This window comes from Brachyistius frenatus, unplaced genomic scaffold (assembly GCF_029030835.1).
Source record: "Brachyistius frenatus isolate BFR_SWC_R1_liver_20210118 unplaced genomic scaffold, ASM2903083v1 Contig_20, whole genome shotgun sequence".
NCBI classification, from domain to species: Eukaryota; Metazoa; Chordata; class Actinopteri; family Embiotocidae; genus Brachyistius; species Brachyistius frenatus.
In genome coordinates this window covers 3,462,062-3,488,097 of record NW_027210619.1, presented here as the reverse complement: position 1 = coordinate 3,488,097, position 26,036 = coordinate 3,462,062, and the positions used below count along the sequence as shown (strand labels likewise).

General features: G+C 40.8%; 2 protein-coding genes across 3 annotated transcripts; both read left to right on the top strand.

The window, feature by feature from the left end:
* The first annotated feature begins 978 nt into the window (after positions 1–978).
* Positions 979–9,154, top strand: tmem67 (transmembrane protein 67). The gene is made up of 28 exons (XM_069695527.1): positions 979–1,196; positions 2,264–2,352; positions 2,459–2,549; positions 2,691–2,790; positions 3,535–3,598; positions 3,714–3,785; positions 3,875–3,937; positions 4,221–4,375; positions 4,492–4,600; positions 4,768–4,854; positions 5,123–5,188; positions 5,269–5,419; positions 5,501–5,621; positions 5,708–5,813; positions 6,037–6,093; positions 6,213–6,311; positions 6,400–6,498; positions 6,810–6,896; positions 7,007–7,106; positions 7,193–7,332; positions 7,424–7,564; positions 7,674–7,754; positions 7,836–7,952; positions 8,049–8,165; positions 8,255–8,362; positions 8,463–8,565; positions 8,665–8,807; positions 8,890–9,154. Exons 1-28 carry the CDS (start codon positions 989–991, stop codon positions 8,968–8,970), a joined length of 2,955 nt encoding a protein of 984 aa, XP_069551628.1. The 5' UTR covers positions 979–988; the 3' UTR covers positions 8,971–9,154.
* An 825-nt stretch (positions 9,155–9,979) lies between these two features.
* Positions 9,980–20,296, top strand: pdp1 (pyruvate dehydrogenase phosphatase catalytic subunit 1). 2 transcript variants are annotated; one of them, XM_069696047.1, is made up of 9 exons: positions 9,980–10,059; positions 12,429–12,696; positions 12,784–12,951; positions 13,660–13,871; positions 14,392–14,473; positions 15,149–15,243; positions 15,336–15,504; positions 15,592–15,810; positions 17,779–20,296. In XM_069696047.1, the coding sequence occupies exons 2-9, from the start codon at positions 12,442–12,444 to the stop codon at positions 18,157–18,159; spliced, it is 1,581 nt and encodes a 526-aa protein (XP_069552148.1). In that variant the 5' UTR covers positions 9,980–10,059; positions 12,429–12,441; the 3' UTR covers positions 18,160–20,296. The 2 variants fall into 2 exon arrangements, with proteins under 2 accessions (XP_069552148.1, XP_069552147.1); XM_069696046.1 differs by having other exon boundaries at positions 9,989–10,059; positions 12,387–12,696.
* Positions 20,297–26,036: the final 5,740 nt, after the last annotated feature.

Sequence of the window (26,036 nt, the reverse complement as noted above, 5' to 3'; positions counted from 1 at the left end):
ACCTCCAGATCGATTTTCTGGCTGTAACATATGTTATGAAGCACCTTCATTAATCAACCAGCTCTGATCTGTGAGCCTACATAGATCATCCTTGGTCTCCTGCCTATGACAGAAATTATATTTTGGTACCATTATATTTTACTCTGTGTCCTAGTTGTTTACACACTACGGCTCATATCTAAAGTTAACATCAAAAACAAATTTTCCCTCCGTCATAAAAAGTCAAAACTCTTCAGCTAACAAGAGCTTGTTTGTTTAAATATAAATAAATATATATATATATATGTATATATACTGTACTGTATATACTGTGCATTTTTATATTTAATAGTTTTTACTGTTATTTTATTGCTTTCCTGTATCTATAAATGCTGCTGTAGCGGAAATTTTTTTTTTCCCCTGAGGGATTAATAAAGTAACTACCTACCTAGAAACATGAGCCAAAACTGATCACAGTATTTGAGTCTGAAAGGTAGGGGATCAAAAAAATCTTGTTTTGCCTAAAGAGTACAAGTTGTGTGCAGCTTTTGCTTTTCTCCGCACAACATCTTTCCTACTGACCTTCAGGTTCAGTCAAAGATCAACAAACATTGACATAAACAGCTAACCCAAAACACCTTCTAATCTAATCTATTCCTTAAAGATTGTTTCACTTAAATTGTTTCTATTTCAAAAACTTACTTGAAGTTGATAAAGTGTGCGGTTCTTCCTCCCTTTGAGAACTATGCAAACATATTACCGTACTTTGGGGAGGGAAGTCAATCAGATGCATCTGCTGAACTGTTGCATTTCCTGCCAAAAAACCCTATGACTCATATTTAGTGAGTGTTATCATTACAAAAACAAAAAAAACAAAAAAAAAACCATTTTTTGGGGAGGAAATAAGGAGGGGGGGGGGAAGGAGGAGGGGGTTTATTTTATGCGTCTTACGTACACATTTTGTTCAACGTCATCACGCCGGATTAAGGAAGGAAGACCGCTGTTCACCATGGCGACGGGGACGACGCTAACCTTTGTTGTTAACGGACACAAGGCGCCTCTTACCTTATATCTGTTATTATACATAGATCTACTCTACTGTCAACAGTTCATCATCCCGTTTGAGGCTCCTTCGGACTGTGGCTCGGAAGAATATTTCGACATCTCAAATCTGTCGTGTGTGAGGTGCGGTCCAAATCAGCGACGGGGCACAACAGGTCGGTTTCCCCCACACCACTTGACAAGAACTGACGCTGCTCTGATAACAGAAAGTGTCGTTAGTAGCTCTTTAAAATACATTAAGTTTAACTGAGACCGCACAGAAGAAGCCACAAAGAGACGGGTAACAGCTTGGTGCAAACTATTTTCACAAGGCAGCGTTATGAACTCAAAAAGAAATGAACGCTGTGAGGGAGAAGTCTTGATCTTACGTCTTATGCAGACATAACCAGTCATTCATGTACGTCAATCACAGATCTTCTTGTCGATTTCTCATCTACTTAACTAATGTTTCACAATGCAGTCAAGGCCAGTTGGGTCTCTGCCTTTCTTTTTTTTTCTTTTTTTTTTAATAAACCTTCTGTTCTTATCATATTTTTGGCAGATGTAATTTGAGGTGTATTGTTTGTGGACTTGCTCAGGAGATGTGAGGCTAAAAAAAAAATCAAGTCGAGTGTATAAAAGAAGCTTCTCCAATATAACGGGAAAAGTACACACAATTGTTTCTATTTGAAATGATAATTGCTAATTTGTTTAACCAAACTGTATGCTGGTTAAGTCTGGTTGTCAGACTGAGTGTCTACATGCATCTCTCAGAAAAGTAACACCCTTAAGGAGCTGGTTTTCTCAGCAGATGGTACACTACAACAGAACGGTTCCGCCTTTCAAGCAAAGAACCAGTGATTATTGATCAGAAAGTAAAATATACATTATAATGTTTATAAAGTAATACTTTAGGGACAGCAAGGAAGATTTTCTGATCTACACGCTCGAACAAACTGATCTGTGAGAATAAGGAATCCTCAAATAAAACTGAGGCCAGATCGTAGTCCTTTTTTCCTACTTCACCTCTGTTATCCAGTAGAATTACAAGTACAGTTCGTACATCTCTATTAACAGCCTGTCTTCAGTGCAAGTGGACTACTAAACTAAGTTTAGCAGTAAAAAGGGACAATTACATTTTTCCACAGGCAGGGAGGAATTTTAGGAAATTTCCTGTTCTGAACTCGAGCCTGTAAATCTTTTTTTTCATTGTAACGCTAAACTAATTTCCTTCTTTTTGCAGGACTGAGCTGCATTTGCCAAATAGGGCACCAAACTCTCACCACTGATAAAGCGTCCATTACTTGTCATCAGTGTCCTATCGACAAGCCTGTAAGTGAAGTTGACCTTCAATTTCTTTATTTGTTTGAGCTCACATTACAGTGTAGACATTTTGTCTCAATAATAGTTTTTCCTAAAATGTTGTCTTTCTTCGCAGGCAGTGACACAGGATGGGTTTGGGTGTATTCGCTGTCCAGGCAGTCTCAGTGATCAGGGGAAATGCCAATGCTCACCAGGCAATATCCTGGGTGAGTCACCAAAAACAGGACTAATTTATGGATTGCAAGAATGTGTTCAATAATTGCTCCAAATTTAGGACAGCAAGCCAATGGCATAGATAATTACACATTTGATGTATTAATAGCTGAGTATGGCCCCTTTTCTTTCAGTGGAAACGGACATCAATGGAGGCCTTTTGGATGAAGCCAGGTGTGAAGCTTGCAATGGAGACAGTCCTGCTTTGTCTGTACCGAACAACAGAGGAGACAGGTACATGTCATCAGATACATTCAGCTGTTTAACACAAAGGTTACCATGGTATCGTGCATTTTAGAAATCATATAATCGGAATAGTACATTTTCAGGGGAAAAAGTGTAAATGACTGAGCTGCACTGTTAAAATATCTGACTCAAAAACTTCAAATTCTGAAGGCAGTATTTTAAAATGCTGAATATTGAACATTATGTTCTCACAAGTGACTTGTACTACTGCTGTTGTACATTTACAAAACCAAACAAATATCAAACATGTTAATCACTGGGTTATTGATTCAAGTCAAAGTGTGCATGTTTTATGGTAGATACGGACACCTGCCAAGCAAACCTGCAGTTTAACAAGGAAGTTAAGTCACCACTTACAAGTTATTGATTAAAGGTTAAAAGTTGTTGCAATAATATGAGTTCTGGGGACATTATTTAAATTCCTGTAACTGATAATTTGGCAATGTTGTCTCTATGTCATTCTCTTCTTGTTATGGTCTCGTGCTCTGCCTTGTGCTCGTTCCACCTTTCGTATCTAAAGTGTATCTTCCCTGTCTTCATTCCTCTGTGCTCATGACCTTCATCACAACAAAATCAAATTGTCTTCCATCCCTGACATTTCCTGTCAGTACATTTTGTTTTCTCTATCACCACTGATATAGTGTTGTTAGAGTGTGAAGAAAGCCTGAGTGGAGTCCAGATTTTCTTTGTATAGTATGTGAGAGATGGAACATTCCCAAAATTGTCTTACAGGTGTGAGAGATGTCAGGCTTCCTTCATTAACACCTCCTGTGTGTGTAAATCTCCTAATGTCCCGGTGAGTTCAATCGTCTCTCTACCGTCACCTCTTCTCAAATGCATCACACACACACCTTTCATTAAAAGGTTAAAAAAAAATACACATTATCAGTAGTTGCTATGTGATTTTCCAGGCAGGAGGATTATGTTTCCCTCCAGGCAGCCTCTCCACCAATGTGAATCCCAGTGTCAGCTATGCTGAGTTGGTGAGTCTCCATCTCTCTCACTATATAGTGTATTTGTGCTGATTCTTTTATCTTCTGACTCTTTTTTTTCTTTTCTGTTCCCCTTGCAGAAGTTCAGTGTCCAGTCTGCCTGGTTCGTGGAAAACCTCTACTCCTCTTCAGCAGCCTGCCTTGTAATTCCAAGACTGTTTTTAATTTGAAAAATAATTATTCATCTAACATCATAGGAAGGAGGTTCTGGTTCTGGTCATGGATGAAGTAAACATACCTACAGAAATTTGAGCTGTAATTGATGTCAAAATGCATCTATGATAATCGAATCAGTCCTTTTGCTGAAACAACTCTTAAACAAGTGATTGGAGTGCCTAAGGACTAGTTTGTTTCAGTATTATTAGGGAGAAGTGAGGATTTTGTGTGCAATTAGCTGGTATTTGTAAACAAGTCCTATTCTCACAGGTCTTCTCCAACCTGACGGCGTGTCAGGCTCTCGGGAACATGTGTGTGATGAACATGCACTCCTTCAGCGGTGTATCTGCTGATGCCTGTGGTCTCTTTAACACCATCTTCAGATCAAGGGCTGCTTTGAGCTCAACTCAAGACATCTCTTACTGGTAATCGTGGATAAATTATGCTGTCATTGCATGATTATGTATGAAAAATGTCCCATTTGTTGCAATTCGGTTTTAGCCACAGTGGACACTAATAATTTTGATTATTCCGCCTCTAGGAGAGTTAATCTGCCTTGGCTTTACTATGGAGATGAACCAGGACTGGCCAGTCGAGTGCTTCAGACTAATCCTGTTCCAATCGGGTTCAGTTTCAGAGGAAGAAAAAAGGTCAGCGATCGACTTAAATCATATTCACATAAAAAAATAGCAAAGAAGTTTAACAGAAAATGATAGCATGACATGAACAGTGTCCTGTTCTTTTCATGATACCTCAGGTTGAGCAGTGAACCAGGAAATGTTCCTTTAACTGACATTGTTGTTTACTTTTGTGTCAGAACACTGACATTAGACTGCTTGCTGCTGTCTACAATGTCAGAGGGGAGTTCCTCAGATGGGAACCAGTAGGGGGAAGTAATCTGCAGGTAAGATGTCAAATGATAACATTAGACAGTCTGAGTACACAAGACTATTGCCACTCAGAATATGTCCATAAAAATATAAAAATAGTCATTTGCATGTTGACAACACAAATGCATCAGTGATGTTACTATTTTGCAGTGCATCAGTCTGACTAAATTATCTAATTTTCCCATGTGATTCATACCAAATCTAGAAAGCCGGTACATTTCCCAGCCCAATTCTCTCCTTCCCTTCCTCTTTTTTTTTTCTTTTTTTTTTAATTTTTTTTAGCTTTGTCCAGAAACAACCACCAAACAGGCAGCAGCCTTCAGCTTTGGAACCGCTTACCAACAAAGTGTGGGTACCTTTTATTTAATTTTGCTCAGACGAGGAGGACAATGTAATGCCCTGTTGTAATCTAAACTGTGTGTGCACAGTGTGATCTTTCAGTGGCAGATCTGTTTGATACCCATCCTGAACCGCTGTTCTACGATGTGTTTATGGACCTTGGAGGAGAGAACAAAAAACTTCTTCCCCTGCCCACACTAGTCAAAAACCAGCAATACAATGGACGTTTCATCAACCAAGGTGGGATATCATCTTTCAGATTACCGTATGCGTGTGTGTATGTGTGCATGGTTTTGCTTAACACATCTGTTTTTTATATAGAGAGCATGAATAACTGGTACCTGTCTCGACGAATGTTCCTCGTCGACACACTGAGTGGACGAGAGAAGAGCACAAGTTCCAGACCTAAAGTCATCCGAGTAGCCAGCAGTGTCAAAATAAGGTGGGTTCCCAGCGTGCACAGCACCATGACATCCCTTTCCTAACGGCCTGGTGAAGTGGCGATGATCTAACATGTGTGTTTTGTAGGTTCCAGCTGGTTCCACGAACCCAGGAAGGACAGGTATATCCCCCCCTGATGGTTGTGACCTACACAGATGTTCCCACCACAGACATCAGTACTCAAACTGTGTCGGTGAGTAGGTCGCACATTCACACACGTTTGTCTTTTGTTAAAATAAATGAATAATGCCCCTGATCCTAATCTTAACCATCACAACTAAATACCTACCCTTAACCATTACCAGCAATTGCTGTTAAAAAAATGTTTTTTTTTTACAAATTAAGTAAATTGCTTTATTTATGACAAAATAAGCTTTCATTTGGTTTATGCACTGAACTCAATCATCTGTTTTTAGATCAGCTTTGCTGTGGAGTACGAGATGCTTCAGAGTGAGGCTCGCATAAAGACTGATGTGAGTAGATGGATAGAAATGTTGATGAAACTTTGAAGAGAAGTTCTTATTTATGCCTGATGTCTCAGGACAAAGTGATGCAGTACCGCCTGTCATTTTTAATGTCTTTGCTTGCACAGACTGCTCTTGGTGTGTTGGGTGGTTTGGCCGTGCTCTACTCCCTGCTCAAGGCAATCAGCTGGAAGAGAAGGATTGCTTCTCCCCTCATTGATGTGGAGGTACTGTGTCTTCAGCGTGTCACGATCTAAGCCACTTTCGGTTTAAAATCTCAGATGTCATGTCAGTCTTTCCCTCCTCTTTCCTCAGACAATGGTGAAGTTTCTGTTGTTTTATGCTGGTGATCTGGCCAATGTTTTCTTCACTGTCACTGTGGGAACTGGACTTTACTGGCTCATCTTTTACAAGGTATGTCCCATTCCCTTCAACTTTACGTCTCTCTTCTATAGGATTATTGTTTTTATACCTACAGTATGTGGTCTCTAATTTTCATACTAGTGTCTCCTTTCTGTTTCCTTTTAACTTTTTTTTTTTTTTTTTTTTTAACACAGAATGTTTCCTTTGTTTTTGCATGGACTTTTAACAGTTTTTCTTTCCTTCTCTGCACTCTTTAGACATTAAAGGCAAGTCTTTTTCCTCCTTTTCCTTCTCTAAGTAATGCATAGATTTAAGTGTGATGATCATTGGTTGCTCACTGGAATTAATGTGTGTCTGTTTAGGCCCAACAGTTTGTATCAGTGCTGTTGCCGCTGCCAGCTCAGGAGGAGCAGTTTGTGACCTACATTGGCTGTGCCTTCGCACTCAAGGTTAGACATGCTCAATAGATGTAACAATGAGCAGTGTGGTTTAGGAAAGCTAGACACTATGCTTCTATCAGGAATATTGAAAATGTAATATTTTGTGTATTTGTATACAGGCTGTCCAGTTGCTCCACAAGCTCATTCTTCAGGTGTCAATCGATATATTTCTTATCGACTGGGAGAGGCCACGAAGTAAAAGTAACAGAAATGTGCAAGGTACAAACTAATTTACCTTGAGCTTATGTTTTGCAGTCTTCATAAGAGCTGTTTTATTCCAATCACTATATTTACTGCTGTTTTAGCAACTGCCGAGGCAAAGCGTGACTTCTCTCCGGTCAGCATCTGGAGGACCTACTTTGTGGCCAATGAATGGAACGAGATCCAGACCATCCGCAAGCTCAACCCAACTTTTCAGATCATGGCTGTGCTCTTCTTTCTTGAAGTACATCTTGTTCCAACACATGTTGTTTTTGCAACTTTTGTTATGTTCCTTTTTCTCATTGAAACATGACATGTTACCCTGTATATTTAAGGTGCTGGGTTTCTCTAATCTGGCCCTAAGGGACCCTTGGACAACTTTACAGCGCTCCTCACAGGCATACACCCCTTCATACAGCCTGATGCTGCGCTACGGTCTGGCAGCCACACTGTGGCTCTGCATCGGACTCCTGCAGGTAAATTATACCTATTCTCTTTCATCAGTTCCATTTGATCTCTCACCTCTTCCTGTCTTTCCTCAGAAATGAGGGAAATAAACAGTGCATGCTACTTTGATCCCTACAGGTGATTTTCTTCACTGTGTTTCATGAACACTTTGTAGAAGACAAAATCCGTCAGTTTGTGGATCTCTGCTCCATCAGTAATGTAAGTAGCACTGAACATATTATATTCAACTACTGTCTGGAGAGTTTCACATAAAAGTGTTTTGACTGTGTTTATATGCAGATTTCTGTGCTGATCTTATCCCATCGCTGTTTTGGCTACTACATCCATGGGCGTTCGGTGCATGGGCATGCAGACACAAACATGGAGGAAATGAACAGCAATCTGAGGAGAGAATTTGTATGTTTGCTACCAGCTAGTGTTTTTTAATTGTAGCACTGTATTACATTATTAATTTCACATTATATTGCCTCCCTCCTCTCTTTCTACTGTAAGGACTCTCTGTGTGGTCAGAGGGGTCTACTTCCAAACACAGACATACAGACCTTTCAGGTGTCCCTCACCAACCGCCTGAGACTGCAGTATGACAGGATACGTGATTCATTAGGCAGGGTATGTGCTTACATCTGTCAAGTTGTACCTCTACTATAAACTTGAAAACAGTCTTCTGTTTAAATGGTTTATTGTCTTCTGTGCTCCAGAGGAACAGACCAACACGGCTGACAGACACATCCACAGCCACCACAATCGACTCACAATTCAAAGCCTACCATACCATGAACCACTTCCTGGGATCTGTTATAGACCATGTTAGTACAAGATCTACATGAATAAACCCACTAAAGCAAACTGCAACCAGCATAGTTTGATTTGAACTGATAGTTTGTTTTCTCTCCCATGTTGTATTAGGCTCACACTGACATGGACTATATAGTGAAAGACAAGCTGATGTTAGAGAGGGTCATAGGGATGGAGTTCCTTGAACCCAGCGAGAAAAGCATCTTTTACAATGGTAACAACCTCTTGGCCCAGACGGCTGTACAATTCAGTTTGTTTATGTATGTCTTGTGTGTGTACAGTGTATGACTGCTGTTTGCATTTCTCACTGCAGATGAGGCCCACTCCTTCAGCGATGTGCTGTTTTATGGAAATGAGGGCACATTGCTTATCTTTGACACTTTGTTCTTCTGTGTCGTTGACCTCGGATCTCAGAACTTTGTGCTGGCAGCTGTGCTTACATATGTACAGCAAATGGTCAGTATTTCAGGTGTATACAGTACCTTGGCTTCACTGTGCTAAAATGTACATGTTTTGAAAACCATCTCTTTTATTTCAGATATTTCGCTTCATCCGTAACATTCTTGGAAGGAAGAACCTTGTCAGAAAGACTATGGTGGATGAGAGGTTTCTGATATAAAACTCTCTGCTAGTGCCAGTGTTGTTTAGTGTTATTTCTCTCAAGGACGTTTACTGTTCACAGCTTGTGCATCTCTTTTTTGTACTTTTTCTTACACATACAGTGTTTTTACTGCCGTTTTATGATGTAAATATTTTTTGAAAAATGTTGATGTTTTTATGAATTAAAAATGTTTTGATATGAAGACTTGTTTTGAGTTTAATTTTGAATCAACACAATAGAATCTTAAAATATATTATGATGATTATGGAATTTGCATGATAAAGAAAATTTCTGCCACTGACGTGGCAGGTAAGGGCGTTATTTAACTACATGAATTTGTCAACTATTAGAAATTTCATACTGTTTATACCATGATGCATCCGTTATCTCTGGGTTTATTAGACTTACAGAAAATGTTAAGAATAAGCAAGATTGTCACATGGCAGCACTGGATTTTTATATAATTTCTGCATATTTTTTTAGTTATATAGATTTGCAAAAAGAGTTAACTTTTTTATGCCACACAACCATAACAATTTCTGTCTTCCAAAGAAATATTGTGATGCAAAATTGCACATACTTTGACAGAGGAAAGTTTGGTTTGAGTTGAGAGATTTTGAAACAGGCTTCAAATTTCGGTTTCAAAGAAAACAGCAATTTTTTTTCTCTCCTTTGCTTTGGATGCTTTGTGATCATTACAATTTTGGCTATTTCTTAAAGTCTTAATTGGTAAAAAAAAAAAAAAAAAAAAAAATAGTGTAAGACAAAATAAATGTGAATTGAAAAGAAACAGTGTCAGAATAAAAGGTGCATTTTAATACGGCAAATTACATAGAGGGATTGTCACAGTATTATAAACATATCAACATGAACCTGTATCTCTTCAAATACTTTCTTCACTGACATTAAAAGATTAAACTTTGCTGTTTTTTTTAAAAAAAACAAACACTGCGTGCATGTGGGCTTTCCGTGACGTCATCGCGCTCTCGAGGGCTCGGCCAATCAGCGCAGAGGATGTGGTGCGGCGCTCCAAGAACGATACAGAGCAGCGGAGGGGTCGGCATCAAGCCATGAACTTTAATAACTTCATCACATCCATTGGTTGAGGTAAGTCTGAATTCAACTCCGCTCTCACACCTTTCCCACAAACACGTTTATATACAGTGGAGTGAGGAGGATGTGTACATGGTGCAGCCTTGTTACGTAAGCAGACTGTATCCAGTTTGACGATAGTTGGTGGGTGTATCCATGACACCAGTAGCGACCGTTAGCATGAATTTGATCGCTCTACCTTCTTGAATGACTCGGTTTTGAAGCTTATCTCTTCATGTCATAACTGCGGCGTCATTTGTAAGCTTTTACTCAGCTGTAAGACTCATCTTCTGTGTTGCAAGACCAGCTTGCCTCACGGATTTCGTGCCCTGGCTCGCTTACTAGCCAGGAGAGGCCAGTGATGTCAACTTTGTTGCCGAGCTCAGATTTGGGACGGGCCCTCAATGGTCTGTGTGACTCATGCATAATTTGGGGAGGATTTATTTATTTATTTATTTATTTTTTAAACTGCCCAGCTTCCTCACAACGCAGCAGGGTCGAGCTTGTAGGACGCTGTCACTCGCAGTCAACAGTGCTGCTGCACCTTTATGCACCAGCCTGACTGAAAGGAGATTTCACATCGAGAGGCCCTGCTGATGAAACGAGGACAGGTTATACCGGGGGGAAGAGGAGGGGGGATCCAGTTCAGTAGGTCACAACCAGTCAGAACATTTCTCAAGAACCAAATGTCAGGTCTGAATTACTGCCAAAGCTATTTTTAACAGGGAGGGCAGCAGTGCTGACCCCGTTGCTGGACCAGACTGCAGGTTGCAACCTGAGACAGCAGCTAAAAAAAAAAAAAAAAGTTAACTGTCTTGAAACTTTGACCGCAAAAGTCAAGCCATTATCCTTGTATTTCTGTAAGAGGCTCTAGGGCTGGAAGATATACTTGTATTTTTTTTTTTTTTTTTTATCATGATATGAGATTAAATATTGTTTTAGATTTTGCATTGTAACATTGTTTTGTGGCACAAATGTTGACACCTCCTGGTTTTAAAGGCTGCACTACAATGAAGGGATTACACACTTAGATGATTATTTATCAAAAAATGTCATTTTGTAAATAAATCATAAAAGCAAATAGTCATTCCAGCAATATTGTTACATTATCAATATGATAAAAAAAAATATTGTGATAGTAGATTATTTTGTCCATATCGGTTGGCCCGAAGAGGCTCTTTCCAGTCTGTCTGAGGTTTTGGCACATCAGCATTTAACAGAGATTTAATAATAGGTTTATCCTCGGTTTGACATTTACGCGCTAGATAACAGAAGATTATGCGAAGATAACAGAAGAAACCTCTGACTTTTACAAGTGTGTCTAACAGCTTTAGCTGATCCAAAATGCAGCTTCTAGGGTTGTAACTAGGTCCAAAAAAATCTCAGCATAACTTTAGTCCTCCGATTAAAATGAAAAAAATCCTGCTACTTGCCCTTAAATCACTAAATGGTTTAGCCCCAAGATATTTATCAGATCTCCTTACCCCGTACAAGCCCCTCTGACCTCTTGGGTCGACCGGTTCAGGTTTACTAGTTCTGCCTCCTGTTGAAACTAACCACGGTGAAGCTTCCTTATATGCTGCCCAGATATGGATTAATTGGCAGAGGAGCTACAACTTGAGGCTATGTTGACTATTTTCAAGTCCAAAGTGAAAACTTACTTGTTTGCCATTGCATTTAATTGACATGTTTTGTTTGTGTTGTTTTAGTTTTTAATGTGTGTGCCTTTGTTGCTTCAGTTGTTTTTTTACAAACCAGAAGTATAATAGATTATTTAGTCCTGGGATCTTTGTTGTATCTTACTCTCTTCCTAGTTTGATGGATTCATATCTACTCTATTTCACCACATGGGAAGGAAATTAAGTTTGATGTTAGGCTTGATAAGCATCAGAAAAATGTGATAGAGTTTTCCAGACGTTTAGGTTTCTGCAGAGCCACAACAGGCAGTGAATCAACAACCTGTTTAAACAATAGATCTGGTTTAATCTAAATTGCTCACAGGCAAATATGTGAATGGTCACAGCAGGGATCAGATTTTCAAAGGACAAATATCAATGATGGGTCAGCATACAAACATTCATGGTTTAATGTGAGCAGTTACCGGCCATTTAGGTGGATTACTGTTTTTAGGTCATTCGCACAGAAAATGTACCAGCATTGTGTGTTTAGCAGGTGCGTATTAAAGATCACACCACTACCAGACCATCCCAACTTTAAAATCTCGTCCCATTATCTGTTTGTTAGCACATTGTTTGCTTAATGGAGGATCTGTTTAAAAGTGCATCCAGCTGTTGCTTTCCGACTGCTGTACCTCCTCACTTCTCTGTGTGCCTCTTCGATAGGTCCGTATACATTGTCGGTGCGGTGTTTGTGTGTGCCTGCAGTGCACCGTCAGCCATGCCTGTCACATCGCAGCTGCTCAGGGGTTTGCCCCGTGTCAATGTCCTTGCCTCCGGTCTGTTACCATGCCAACAACATCAGTCCCACTTGGGGCCCATCGCTCAACGTCCTGCCTCAAGACGACCATCCCACATAGGGCAGAGACACCACCAGCCAGCCAGGAGTTACCAGACAACCTCAGCGCTGCGCAGCTACATCCTCACGCCTCCGCAGGTCAACTCCATCCTGAAAGCCAACGAGTACAGCTTCAAGGTTTGTTGGGTCGTATATAGAAATCACCTCTCGCCATCTGTGCGTTTAAAGTTTTCATCTTGCAGTTTGTTTGTTTTGTGACTCCAGGTGCCAGAGTTTGATGGGAAAAATGTGTCGTCAGTGAGTGGTTTCGAAAGCAATCAGCTGCCGGCCAACGCTCCTATAGAAGATCGCCGCAGTGCAGCTACTTGCCTGCAGACCCGAGGAATGCTGCTGGGTGTGTTTGATGGCCACGCCGGCTGTGCCTGTGCGCAGGTAAAGATAAGATAGCGCTGTTACCGTTCAGATTTTATTCTGTAGTTTATATATATATATATATTTTTTTTTTAAGAAATCTTATTTTTTTGTTATACAATGTGTCTATAAATATAAATATTATGTTTCTTACTTTAGGCCAGTGGTACTTTTGTTGAAACTATTGAATGTGTCTCAAAGGCAGTTAATTTTCAAATATGGTGATCTTTAAAAGAACCTGAATGATCAAGACATTATCCTTTATTCAACAACTAATCACCTTACCTGACCTCTTTGTATTTAGTAATTTAAGTTTAGTACCATTTCACACTTTGGAAATTAAGAAACACACACATTTCAATGAGATCATTCATGGTTATTTTTCCTCAATCATTTTTAAGACATTAAACGTCAAATGCCATGTTTGTAGTTCGTGATAACGTGCCAAAATCTTCTGGCAAAGTGATTATTTTCTCACTGTGGGGCAGATTATGTTCTGTCAAATAGTGGTGACCTGAATTAGTCAAGTGGCAGAAAATTCTTTGTGCAATTTGTAACTAACCCAACTGTGTGTATTTATCTATAAGTTAATCAATGTGTAAAGGTTTGTTAGTTTGCACAGCTGTCAGACTTTGATCTATGTAGTATTCCATATTGTTTCAGCTTGTGCATATGTTGTTGAAGAGACACTGTTTTCTCATGCAAAGTGAAATTTGTAACTGTCCTCAGGCGCTGAGTGAGAGGCTGTTTTACTACATTGCCGTGTCCCTGCTGCCCCACGACACTCTGTGTGATCTGGAGGCAGCAGTGGAGGCCGGCAGGGCCCTCAGTCCCATCCTACAGTGGCACAAACACCCCAACGACTACTTCAGCAGGGAGGCTCAAAACCTTTACTTCAACAGCCTCCGAACATACTGGCAGGAATTAATAGATCTAACCAGGTGAGGACACACAGCGGAGGATTCACAACTGCGTCTAAAGGCCATTTAACAACAACACTGTCAAATATGTCCCACTCTTCTGTTTGAATGAAACGGTTTGTTTCAGGAACTGGGTGAGCAGTCACTTCAGACACTGACAGAAAACTGGCCGCTGCTGCTCAACAATTTACATTAGTTCTGGTGTACAGGGGCAGAGTTCCCACAAGTCAGGGAAGGGTCAAGGACAAAGGTTGCAGCGCTTTGTTATAGTAAAGTGATTATAAATGGACCAGTTAACTTTTGGCCTTTTACATCAAAAACAGAGGTACAACAATTGTGATTTAATCATTTTCTCTCCAGTCTTTGGCTTTGGTGAACATTTTAAACTGGACTTCCTGGTTTCTTATTTCATGTTCACATGTACCTTGTAGTAACACGCCCACACCAACAGTGCACCATCTGTTGTTTTGCCAATAGTGCTGTTGTTGGTGTCTGTTCTCGGCCTCTGGCTTCACACATATTTCTTTCTCTCTGTTTCCAGCCCTGGTGAGGTTCCAGACACCCGCGAGGCGCTTCTGAACGCTTTCAAGAGGTTGGACAACGATATTTCTCTGGAGGCTCAGGTGAGAACAAGCTGACTCTCAAAACTTCTAAAAGCTCCTATTTGACATGGCTGAGGAAATCCCTTAACATCAGTCCATGATCCACATTTCTAGGGTTTTCAACAAATATGTATTAAGAAAGACTGAGGCATCAACCCATCAAACTCAACTCCCACGTCTGGCTCATTCTGCCAGAAAGGATTGTTTTAGTATTTACTTTCTTGTCTTCATTTATCTGATTGACATTTGGATTAGTTAATGTCAGTTTCATAATTATGAAACTTGCAGTGGTCAGTCTATCAATGATGAACCATTGCAGTGCCCAGTGTTGCTTAAAATACATTCTCATAGTCACACTATGTCCACGTCCAGGCACAAATTCAAGCCAACATTTTAAAAATATGTTACCAGTGTCGTTTTCTGTTGCCGACTCCATCATCTGAGTCAACGACATTCAAATCTGAATCAAACTGCAAGTCGTTAAGTTTGTTCCTGGTGCCAGACTGGGCAGTTTCACCCATCAAGAGACCTATTGAATATCACCATTAATCAACGGTAGCTGTGCACAAAATTATGAGCATCCAAATTTAAACTTTTATTGCTTGAAGAGGAACTCAGGTGTCAGTGCCACACAGTGTAATATAAACCACGTGCCATGTCCTGTCTTGATGATTCCAGTGTTATTTTGCCATGCAGGTTGGAGACCCGAATGCTTTTCTGCACTACTGGGTTCTAAGAGTGGCCTTTTCTGGAGCAACAGCCTGCGTGGCTCACATCGACGGAACAGACCTGTATGGAGACTAAATCTATAAACAAAATTGTTTTCTGTTGAGGTAAAATGTCTTCTCATTTCTGCCTCTGTGTTCTCTTTCTGCTCCTGAAGCTTTATAGCCAATGCTGGAGATGCTCGGGCGGTGCTGGGGGTGCAGGAGGACGACGGTTCATTCAGCGCTCACACACTCTCTAATGACCACAGCGCTCAGAATGAGGATGAGATGGCTCGGATACGGGGTGAACACCCTCCATCGGAGAGGAAGACGGTTATACGTCAGGTACAGCACCGACCGTTTGCTCAGTGTGGTACTTACTACGGCATGTACTAAAACCTCTTCCTCTCTTTGAATCCTCTTCTTCTTCAGGACCGGTTGCTCGGCCTGCTCATGCCGTTCCGTGCGTTTGGGGATGTGAAGTTCAAGTGGAGTATTGAGCTGCAGAAGTGCGTGCTGGAGTCTGGACCTGATCGGCTCCACGAGAACGAGCACACCAAGTTCATCCCCCCCAGCTACCACACACCGCCTTACCTGACCGCTGAGCCTGAGATCACGTACCACAAGCTGCGACCGCAGGATCGTTTCCTGGTGAGAGAAGAGGCAGCGCCGCCGTTTTACAAATTCTATGTATATTTTACAAAGGCTAAAAGTGCTGCATATCTGTATTTCAAGAAAGGATATTTCCTGCCTGGTAATCACACATCCATCCCAAAAATAAAAATAAAAAGTTTTGTATTTGGTTATAGTTAAGTTATATTTTCTGGAAGTCAACTTTCAAAAACTTCTCCAGCTACATTGATCCCAATCATTTTCTTTACCAATTTTCTGTCACAACTCTTCAAGCAGGTAGCTAGCTGGCTGCACAGGAAGATGACACGCTTATTAACAAAGCTTTGATTGTCCGACTGTTTCTCTAAGCAGGTTTAACAGGCCACAATGGGTACGAAACTAGACCCATATGAACTGCTGAATAGATCGGAGATGTGCACAGAGTCAGAGGTCTGAAACCTGGACACTTATACCCTCTACAGAATGAAGACACATTATACACTGTTCAAAAAAAATAAAGGGAACACTTAAACAACACAATGTAACTCCAAGTCAATCACACTTCTGGGAAATCAACCTGTCCAGTTAGGAAGCAACACTGATTGTGAATCAATTTCACCTGCTGTTGTGCAAATAGAACAGACAACAGGTGGAAATGAGGCAATTAGCAAGACAACCCCTATAAAGGAACGCTTCTGCAGGTGGTGACCACAGACCATTTCTCTGTCCTCGTCCTTTCTGGATGATTTTTGGTCACTTTTGCATTTTGCCAGTGCCCTCACCACTAGAGGTAGCATGAGGCGGTGTCTACAGAAGTTGCTCAGGTAGTGCAGCTCATCCAGGATGGCACATCAATACACGCTGTGGCAAGAAGGTTTGCTGTGTCTGTCAGCACAGTGTCAAGAGCACGGAGGACATACCAGGAGACAGGCCAGTACACCAGGAGACGTGGAGGGGGCTGTAGGAGGACAACAACCCAGCAGCAGGACCGCTATCTGCTCCTTTGTGCAAGGAGGAACAGGAGGAGCACTGCCAGAGCCCTACAAAATGACCTCCAGCAGGCCACTAATGTGCATGTTTCTGCTCAAACTGTCAGAAACAGACTCCATGAGGGTGGTACGAGGGCCCGACGTCCACAAGTGGGGCCTGTGCTTACAGCCCAACACCGTGCAGGGCGATCGGCATTTGCCAGAGAACACCAACATTGGCAGCTTCTCCGTCGGCGCCCTGTGCTCTTCACGGATGAGAGCAGGTTCACACTGAGCACATGTGATAGACGTGACACACACACCACTGAGCCTCATTTTGACTTGTCTTGAGGAATTTCCACAGAAGTTGTGATCTGATTTTTCCACTTTTATTTTGAGTATGATTCTGAATCCAGACCTTCATGGGATAATGATTTTGATTTCCATTGATCATTCTTATGTTATTTTGTTCTCAACACATTCCACTATGTAATGAATAAAGATTTTCAACTGGAATATTTCATTCATTGAGATCTAGGATGTGTTGTTTAAGTGTTCCCTTTATTTTTTTGAACAGTGTAGATCACGTGTCACTTTTAGACAGGAAATGTTATTGACAACCATCAGCAATCTATTTTTTAAGTCACAGTTAATTTAATTCTGGGAACTGATTAATGAGCTCATTATTATGCTTATCAGAGGCATTTTCCAGCCTCCAGATGCACTTTCTTGCATGTTTTTTGTGTTATTTTTTTTTTTATAATGTAAAGGTCCTTTTTAAAGGATTTATCTTCTGGTTTCTGGATGCATGATTCTATGTTGTGGGGCAAAATGTTTGTTTCTGTGGTTGATTTGAAAAGAGAGCCTTATGAACTTTTCAAACAAAGGTTATATTTGTTAAAGAAAGAATTCGTTTTTTCATAATCCATCTTCACTGGCCGTATGTCCCCAAATGTGATAAGCTTCAGTGAATGAGTGTGACACCACATATCTGATGGTACTTCGATGGTATATGACTGTGACGCTCCTCTGTCGGCAGGTGATCGGCTCCGATGGCCTCTGGGAAACCCTCCACAGGCAGGAAGTGGTCCGTATTGTCGGAGAGTATTTAACGGGGGTGCATCAGCGTCAGCCGCTTACCGTCGGCGGCTACAAGGTCACCTTGGGACAAATGCAGGGGCTGCTCGAAGAGAGAAAGGCTCGCATGTCTTCGGCATTCGAGGACCAGAACTCAGCGACCCACCTGATACGTCACGCGGTGGGAAACAATGAGTTCGGCACAGTGGACCACGAGAGGCTGTCGAAAATGCTGTCGCTGCCCGAGGAACTGGCTCGCATGTACCGAGACGACATCACCATCATTATCACTCAGTTCAACCCTCATGTGATTGGAGCTCAGCAGCAGGAAGGACAGTCTTGAGCTGGTCAAAAGCCATTCACTGCAGCAGCACACATTCACTGTGTGCTGTGGATCTACACTAAAGCACACTCTGTGGACAAACAGGCCATATTAAGAAAACATCTGTCCGGCAGTTGGAAATAATCGTTTTAACTCCTATTTATGTAAAGAATTTTTATGTTTGAAGGCAGGTCCACAGAAACCCGGTTTCTTGTTACGTTAAAAGATCTCCACTAGGAACTGGATCAGACACGGATCCTACAACCCGTTATTTATGCCGCCAGTATTGTGCGGCAACTGTTTTCATGGACACTTCTCTTTGAGGCTGATAAGACGCTGTTACAAACTCTGTTTTGTGCCAAAACATTCAACCTCCTCATCGACTAAAAGGGTTGTAATTATAAAAGTTTCCAAAGAGGGTAAAGGTGGTGGTTTAAAAAGTAGAGGCCTTGGGTGACACCATCTACTCCACGTTTTTCTGATATTTTACGGGGTCTGTGCCATTACAGCAGCGTTTATCTGTTATCTGTTATTTGCATCCCAGACACAATCCCACTCACTTTCTATCCTGCTTCTGTTGTTACAACGAGTTCTGTTGCATCTATTTGCGTTACTACTTCTTGTGTGTGTCATCGTATGAGTTAATCTTAGTACTGTCCAAACATGGATGTGTGTTTATGGACAGAATTATGTCACTAAAATTGTAATCACTTATATTTTAATTGCTAAACTTGAATTGCTTTAAAAAAATTTAAAAAAAACTGAACCAGAAGAACATAATTTGAAATTAGATTTATTAGTCTGAATCTAAATTTTATTAAACGTCATAATATGAAATTGGAATGGACAATTCATTTATCTGTATACTTCCGGAATCAGTTTGCAAAACCCAATTTCAGTTTGTCTCACACGTCGGGATCTGTAAGGAATAGCAATCAAGAGCAGATTCATTCAACTCCTTTTCAGCCAATGAGTACCTTGTGTACCCCTGAAGGTAAACTTCTGCTGCCATACTATCTGTATGTTTTTGACCATTACCCATTGAAATTGAATTTCAGGAGCTGAATTTAAAGAAGAAAAAAAAATATGGAAGTATACAGAAAAATCTTTCATGAGAATCAAACCGTTTCAGAGCCAATAAATGCAATTTCATATGAATACATTCAGTCTCGGGTTTATTGAAATTCAGAATCCCAGACTAAATTCAGACAAGACATTTTTTTTTTAATGTTCTGCAACTATTCAATTTAAGCAATTCGAATTCAAAAATAAATGGTTCAAATTCAGTTGCTAGTGACACATTTCTGCCCAGATGCTTTTCTCTACATTTACAGAGAGTGTGAATGGTAATATTCTTCAGTTTGGCTCCACTACAATACGCTAGAGTGAAATGAAACTGTGATCAATCAGATTTAAGTGCTGATTTTGAGTTTTAAGGCAGCCACATCCAGATTGACTGAATAATGTAGGAATGATCTGATGTGGATGCAAACACTCAAGAATTAAAGCTGGAAGTCGACACTTTGACCTCAGAGTGCAGCGGTTCAAATCCCATGTAGCACCACCAATAAAATGAATCGGTGGACTCACAAGTAGAGAGAAATCACTCCTGTGAGGGAGGGAATGTGTTTTGACTGCTCACCAATTGTGTTTTAAAAAGGGAGTAACCTGTAATGGGGAGTCACAAGCCAGAAATGTCAGAAAACACTGAGTGAGTGACGGTTTTCATCTCAAATCCAGCACGCTACAACACGGAGCAAAGACAAAAGTACTCCACTGTATCAAATGGTGAGGACTTGTGCGCCACTGCAGGTAGACCAATATGTACCTGGCTTTTCTGTGACATTATCACTTAATTACTGTGCTACTTCTTCACTGGAAGAAGTACTAATGTAATCATATCTATATATAATAACTATTATTTTAGTCAGTGACAGTGGTTAATTTAAAGTCAGTGTGTCTGGTAACAAACATCTACCCAGACACATTGACTGAAGTCTACCACAGCGTTTTACAGCAGCGTATTTTGTTGTACTCGCCAGTCACTCGTGAATCACAGGCTCATTGCAGTGTGTTTAAGTGCATTTAAGCCCAAATGAATGATCAGAATGTACATTTGAAGTACGTTTGGATATTAAATATTATTTATCCAGCTTTAGCAGTATGTTACATGTCTTCTCTGTTGTATGTATAAATGGTAACTTATGTGGCAAGATTTGTGGGCTAGCGAGGTAGAGTGCATCCGGAAAGTATTCACAGCGCTTCACTTTTTCCACATTTTGTTATATTACAGCCTTATTCCAAAATGGATTAAATTCTTTTTTTCCCCTCAAAATTCGACACACAATACCCCATAATGATAACGTGAAAAAAATGTTTTTGAAATTTTTGCAAATCTATTAAAAATAAAAAACGAAAAAAAAAACCCCGTACATAAGTATTCACAGCCTTTGCCATTACACTCAAAATTGAGCTCAGGTGCATCCTGTTTCCACTGATCATCCTTGAGATGTTTCTACAACTTGATTGGAGTCCACCTGTGGTAAATTCAGTGGATTGGACATGATTTGGAAAGACACACACCATCTATATAAGGTCCCACAGTTGACAGTGCATGTCAGAGCACAAACCAAGCCATGAAGTCCAAAGAATTGTCTGTTGACCCCCAAGACAGGATTGTATTGAGGCACAGATCTGGGGAAGGTAACAGAAAAGTTTCTGCAGCATTGAAGGTCCCAATGAGCACAGTGGCTTCCATCATCCGTAAATGGAAGAAGTTTGGAACCACCAGGACTCTTCCTAGAGTTGGCCGCCCGGCCAAACTGAGCGATCGGGGGAGAAAGGCCTTAGTCAGGGAGGTGACCAAGAACCTGATGGTCACTCTGACAGAGCTCCAGCGTTGCTCTGTGAAGAGAGGAGAACCTTCCAGAAGGACAACCATCTCTGCAGCACTCCACCAAGCAGGCCTGTATGGTAGAGTGGCCAGACAGAAGCCACTCCTCAGTAAAAGGCACATGACAGCCCACCTGGAGTTTACCAAAAGGCACCTGAAGCACTGTCAGACCACGAGAAACTAAATTCTCTGGTCTGATGAAACAAAGATGGAACTCTTTGGCCTGAATGCCAAGCGTCATGTTTGGAGGAAACCAGGCACCGCTCATCACCTGGCCAATACCATCTCTACGGTGAAGCATGGTGGTGGCAGCATCATGGTGTGGGGATGTTTTTCAGCGGCAGGAACTGGGAGACTAGTCAGGATGGAGGGAAAGATGAATGCAGCAATGTACAGAGACATCCTTGATGAAAACCTTCTCCAGAGCGCTCTGGACCTCAGACTGGGGCGAAGGTTCATCTTCCAACAGGACAACGACCCGAAGCACACAGCCAAGATAACAAAGGAATGGCTTCGGGACAACTCTGTGAATGTCTTTGAGAGGCCCAGCCAGAGCCCAGACTTGAACCCGATTGAACATCTCTGGAGAGATCTGAAAATGGCTGTGCACCGACGCTCCCCATCCAACCTGATGGAGCTTGAGAGGTCCTGCAAAGAAGAATGGGAGAAACTGCCCAAGAATAGGTGTGCCAAGCTTGTAGCATCATACTCAAAAAGACTTGAGGCTGTAATTTCTGCCAAAGGTGCTTCAACAAAGTATTGAGCAAAGGCTGTGAATACTTATGTACATGTTATATTTTCATTCTTTAATTTTAATCGATTTGCAAAAATTTTAAACAAACTTTTTTAACTTTGTCATTATGGGATATTGTGTGTAGAATTTTGAGGGGAAAACCAACACGGACTGCTTGATGCACTAAAGCAGGGGTCTTCCACGTTTTTCAGGCCAAGGACCCCCAAACTGATAGAGAGATGGAGCAGGGACCCCCTTCTATATATATATTGTATAAAATGATGTTTTATATTAAACTGGCGGAGTGCAGGAGGCTTGGAGGGACAGGTCCAGGCTAGGGCGCTGTGAGTGAACCGGTGCCCAGCTTGAGAGCTCCTATGTGTCGCAGAATGTGTTCATTTCTGACTGAAAGATAACATCTTCTGCCTCCATTTATCCATTCGCTACAACATGTTGGATTCATGTTAATGTGTATTTAAAGACATTTAAATTTGTGGGGAAAAAAATTTGAAAGAAAAATTGTCTAATCAACCAAAGATTTCACGGACCCCCTGCAGTACCTCCGCAGACCCCCTGTTGAGGACCTCTGCACTAAAGCATTGCATTTGTACTTGTACTATCTGACCATAAACTCACCTACCGCGTTGAATTATGTTTTTATATTTATTTCTAATTTGCTCCTCGGTCCGTTTGACACCTCCGGTGCTGCAGGTGAAATGATAAGACTAAAACGTCCATACACGTCACGCGAATACATCTAATAATGAATTAATTCAATTAAATATGCACAGGTAATTAGTTAGATCTTCCTCTGCACTTTGTGGTAAGGTGATATTATGCTTCTTTCAACTTAGGCTACACATTCACACAGGCGGCGATTTTTTTTTGTTGTTTTTTTTTGCACATCCTCCCAATATTTATCATGAATGCTGCCTCGCGTCCAGCTAACCTACAAACTCCTGAGAGGCGCGTCTCGGGTTGTTAAAAGTGTGACGTCACTGCGGCTTTGCCTGACATGTTGGCCCTAGGCAGCAGTCATCACTACTGAGCACAGATTAGGTTAAATATTACGTGAGACACAATTTGTTACTTTTCAAAAGATGTTTTCATAACAACTGGATACTGACAGTGTGACAGTTCACCACCACTAGATGATGCTGCAGTACCACACAGGCCAGAGTGTCACAGAGGAGTTCAAACTGTAACACACCAGGTCTTTCAAAATACAGTACTGCTATCATGTGGACATTTGGTGCAAAAGCGTCTATACTTTTAATGATGTTCTGTAATATTAGTATTATAATAGTAATCTATAAATAAATACAAATAATCTATTACTATATTATTTTTATTATTATCATTTAAACAAAAGGCTAAATCTTTTTCTCACTACCATTAATTGATTGACACAAAAGTATATTTAAAATCTAATGAAATTAATCTTAAAATTGTTTAAAATTAATATTATATCCATCTGGAGGCAGTGACCCATCCCAGCTAACCCTGGAAAGGTCAGGAGTCCACACAGAATGACTACGCCCTCAATATTACCTGGTCTATTTAACTAAATGTGGATATTATTTCAGTAACATCTAAAGAGGATAAAAATGGTCAAGCTATAACTTTAAACAAAATATATGTCATTAATATGATTAAAAAGTTAGTCACCATGGCCTATTAATGTATTATGGTATTTTAAAAGCATAAGAAGTACTTAACAGAAAACCTACACAGTATGCAATATAATGATAAGATTCTTTTATATACAGTCAAGGGTTTTAACAGCATAGAAAACCTGTTATAAAAGAGAAAAAATTGAACCTAGACCGACTCGTAGCAATAACTTTTCTGTAACTGTGATCAAAATATTCTCACATGGCTTTAGGTAACAACATATTGTGGGATTAAGCCCTGGATGTGTCAGTCACACAAAGACTGACCAGTGTCATCAGATCGTTATGAAAGTTTGGTAATGTTGTGATTTAACAGGATTGAGGACTCAAATGCACGACACAAAAAGAGAAGAGGTGGAACAAAATGGGCTTGATGTTGACTGTTACAAACACCAAAGACGCCACAAAACATATAGAACGAAATGTAGAAAGTAGAAGAAGTCCAACAGGAGTACATACACACACCGGATGATTGCAGAGTGGCTGCAGCTGGGGCAACACGGGGAACAGGGAACAGGTGAGGTGGGCGTGGCAGGCACGGGACCGGGTGACAGAGTGGCAGGAAGGAGCAACACAGGGCACAAACCAAACAACAGAAGGGGCCAAAAAGTCCAAAACCATGACAGATAATATTACAAAAATAAATGCTATATTTACTTATTTACAATTAGGCCTACTTCATATTATTATTTATTGTTTAAAAGTTTTAATGCCTGAGTGGAGTATTTTTTATTATTATTTTGGAACAGAGAGAACTATAGAGGAACTTCTGTTATATCACAAACTGTCACAGTGAGAAGAATAGTTTACTTTAAGTATATTTTTTTAATCACCATTATCACGTTGACATGCTGTAGGTGTCCGGAATAAATTATGTGTTTAGGTGACATTCAGGACTATTACTGGAAATAAACCCTTCTGCGTCAGCACCGATGTTATTCCAGGACTAGTTTGTAAAATCAGACTGAATGTTTTTCTCATGAAAATATATTTACATGCTTGTACTTTTCTGTGGGTTGAAGACGCAGGAAGTGTAGTGAAAGTCATCCCACGTAATCAAACTGACTCGCTGATATGAAATATTACAACAGAGCAGAGCTCAACAACCAATTAAATCAAAGTTATCCAACACAGCAGGCAGCCACTGGATCAGCTACAATCTCTTATGTATTTGTGGTTGTAATAGAGTTGCATTAGAAAAAAAGTATGCTTAAAAAGTGACACAATTGTTCATTTTAAATGTTAGACCAAATTAAAACATTTTAGAAAGTACAGCAACTGTTAAGTTTTATCTTTGGAAATTGAAAACACAAACCTCGTACTGTAGATAAATGTTTGTACTTAAGAGGAAGCAGGTGAACCTCTCCTGTTCTGAACTTCAGTTTGGTGCCGATCAAGAAATAAAGCAGCTGAGTTCATATTTTAGGAATATCTAACAACTTCAAAATGAAGGATTTTTTTTTTTTTTTTAAAGATTGGGAAAACTTTAAAGCAGTTTGGAAGACCATCCTTTTTCCATTACAAAGTGGAATATCTATTGTCCCTTATTTCTCACCAGACAGTGATTCTTTGCATCACTTCCCGCTGTAATTAGACTGAGCCTTTCCCTTTACGTATAAGAAAGGTATACGACTTAATGTAGGCCTATACATTTGCAATACAAGCTGGTGTAAAATCAAATGATCATTGTTGCTTGTAATAGGGAACATCGTTATAGTTCTATAATAGGATAAAATACTACTGCAGTGATGAGTAAACTGCTGGGACAAAAACAATGGAGAGTGCCTGAGTGGAGACGGTGAGGGTTCCTATCCAGAGGTAGTTGGAGGGAGTCATCCATCACAACGTTTACTCTGCCTGTCTTTCCTCCACTTTTCAACTTCTCCCACCAGTTCTGTATGATAACTGTATGTGTGTGTATGGCTGTGTATTGTGGAAAGTGTTGCTTGGATACAAGAGAAGAGAGAGTGCAGACATAAACCCTTGAGAGGCTCCATGTTGAGTTCATCATTACGAGACTGTAGCCCAGTCCACTTCTTTGTCTCTGACACTGTCCTCCATTTGGCTTTTGGAGGCCACAGCAGGCTGCTAGATGACTCACCCCAAACACACACACACAAGCGTGGCACATGGCTTGGGAGGATGCATCTTCATGGCAGCACATGTGGCACTGACATTCAACTCTCACATGTGTGTGTGTGTATGTGTGTTTTTGTGTCTGCTGAGGCCTATTTATGCTGCATAAAAGCCCACAATCATGCCATCCTTTCAGCAGCGGTAACAATCTGAGGCCTGTCTCCCACTGTCAAAGAGATGACTCAGAGCGCCACTCTCTGTAGCAGCACCGTGGCCTTGACTGCTCAGTGACAGACCAGCAGGGAGGAGGAGGAGGAAGAGGAGGAGGAGGAGGAGGAGAGACAGATGCGACAGAACTGACTGTAGAGGCAGAGTAAATGTTAATGAGAACTCTGAGCAGAAGGCTGCCCGAAGAAAGAGATAGTGGATGAGAGATGTATGTATCGACCTGTGGCAGGGAAGCTCATGTGTTATGTCACCCATCACCTGCAGTACCATGCGTCAGCCCTGACATGAAGACACA

Excerpts from the sequence above, each read along its gene's own strand:
- pdp1 (XM_069696047.1), top strand. The coding sequence starts at position 12,442 with ATGCCTGTCACATCGCAGCTGCTCAGGGGTTTGCCCCGTGTCAATGTC. Across the intron at positions 13,872-14,391 it reads GAATTAATAGATCTAACCAG|CCCTGGTGAGGTTCCAGACA; the intron begins GTGAGGACACAC and ends CTCTGTTTCCAG. Across the intron at positions 15,811-17,778 it reads GACCGCAGGATCGTTTCCTG|GTGATCGGCTCCGATGGCCT; the intron begins GTGAGAGAAGAG and ends CTCTGTCGGCAG.
- tmem67 (XM_069695527.1), top strand. The coding sequence starts at position 989 with ATGGCGACGGGGACGACGCTAACCTTTGTTGTTAACGGACACAAGGCG. Across the intron at positions 3,599-3,713 it reads GTAAATCTCCTAATGTCCCG|GCAGGAGGATTATGTTTCCC; the intron begins GTGAGTTCAATC and ends GTGATTTTCCAG. Across the intron at positions 6,499-6,809 it reads ACTGGCTCATCTTTTACAAG|GCCCAACAGTTTGTATCAGT; the intron begins GTATGTCCCATT and ends GTGTCTGTTTAG.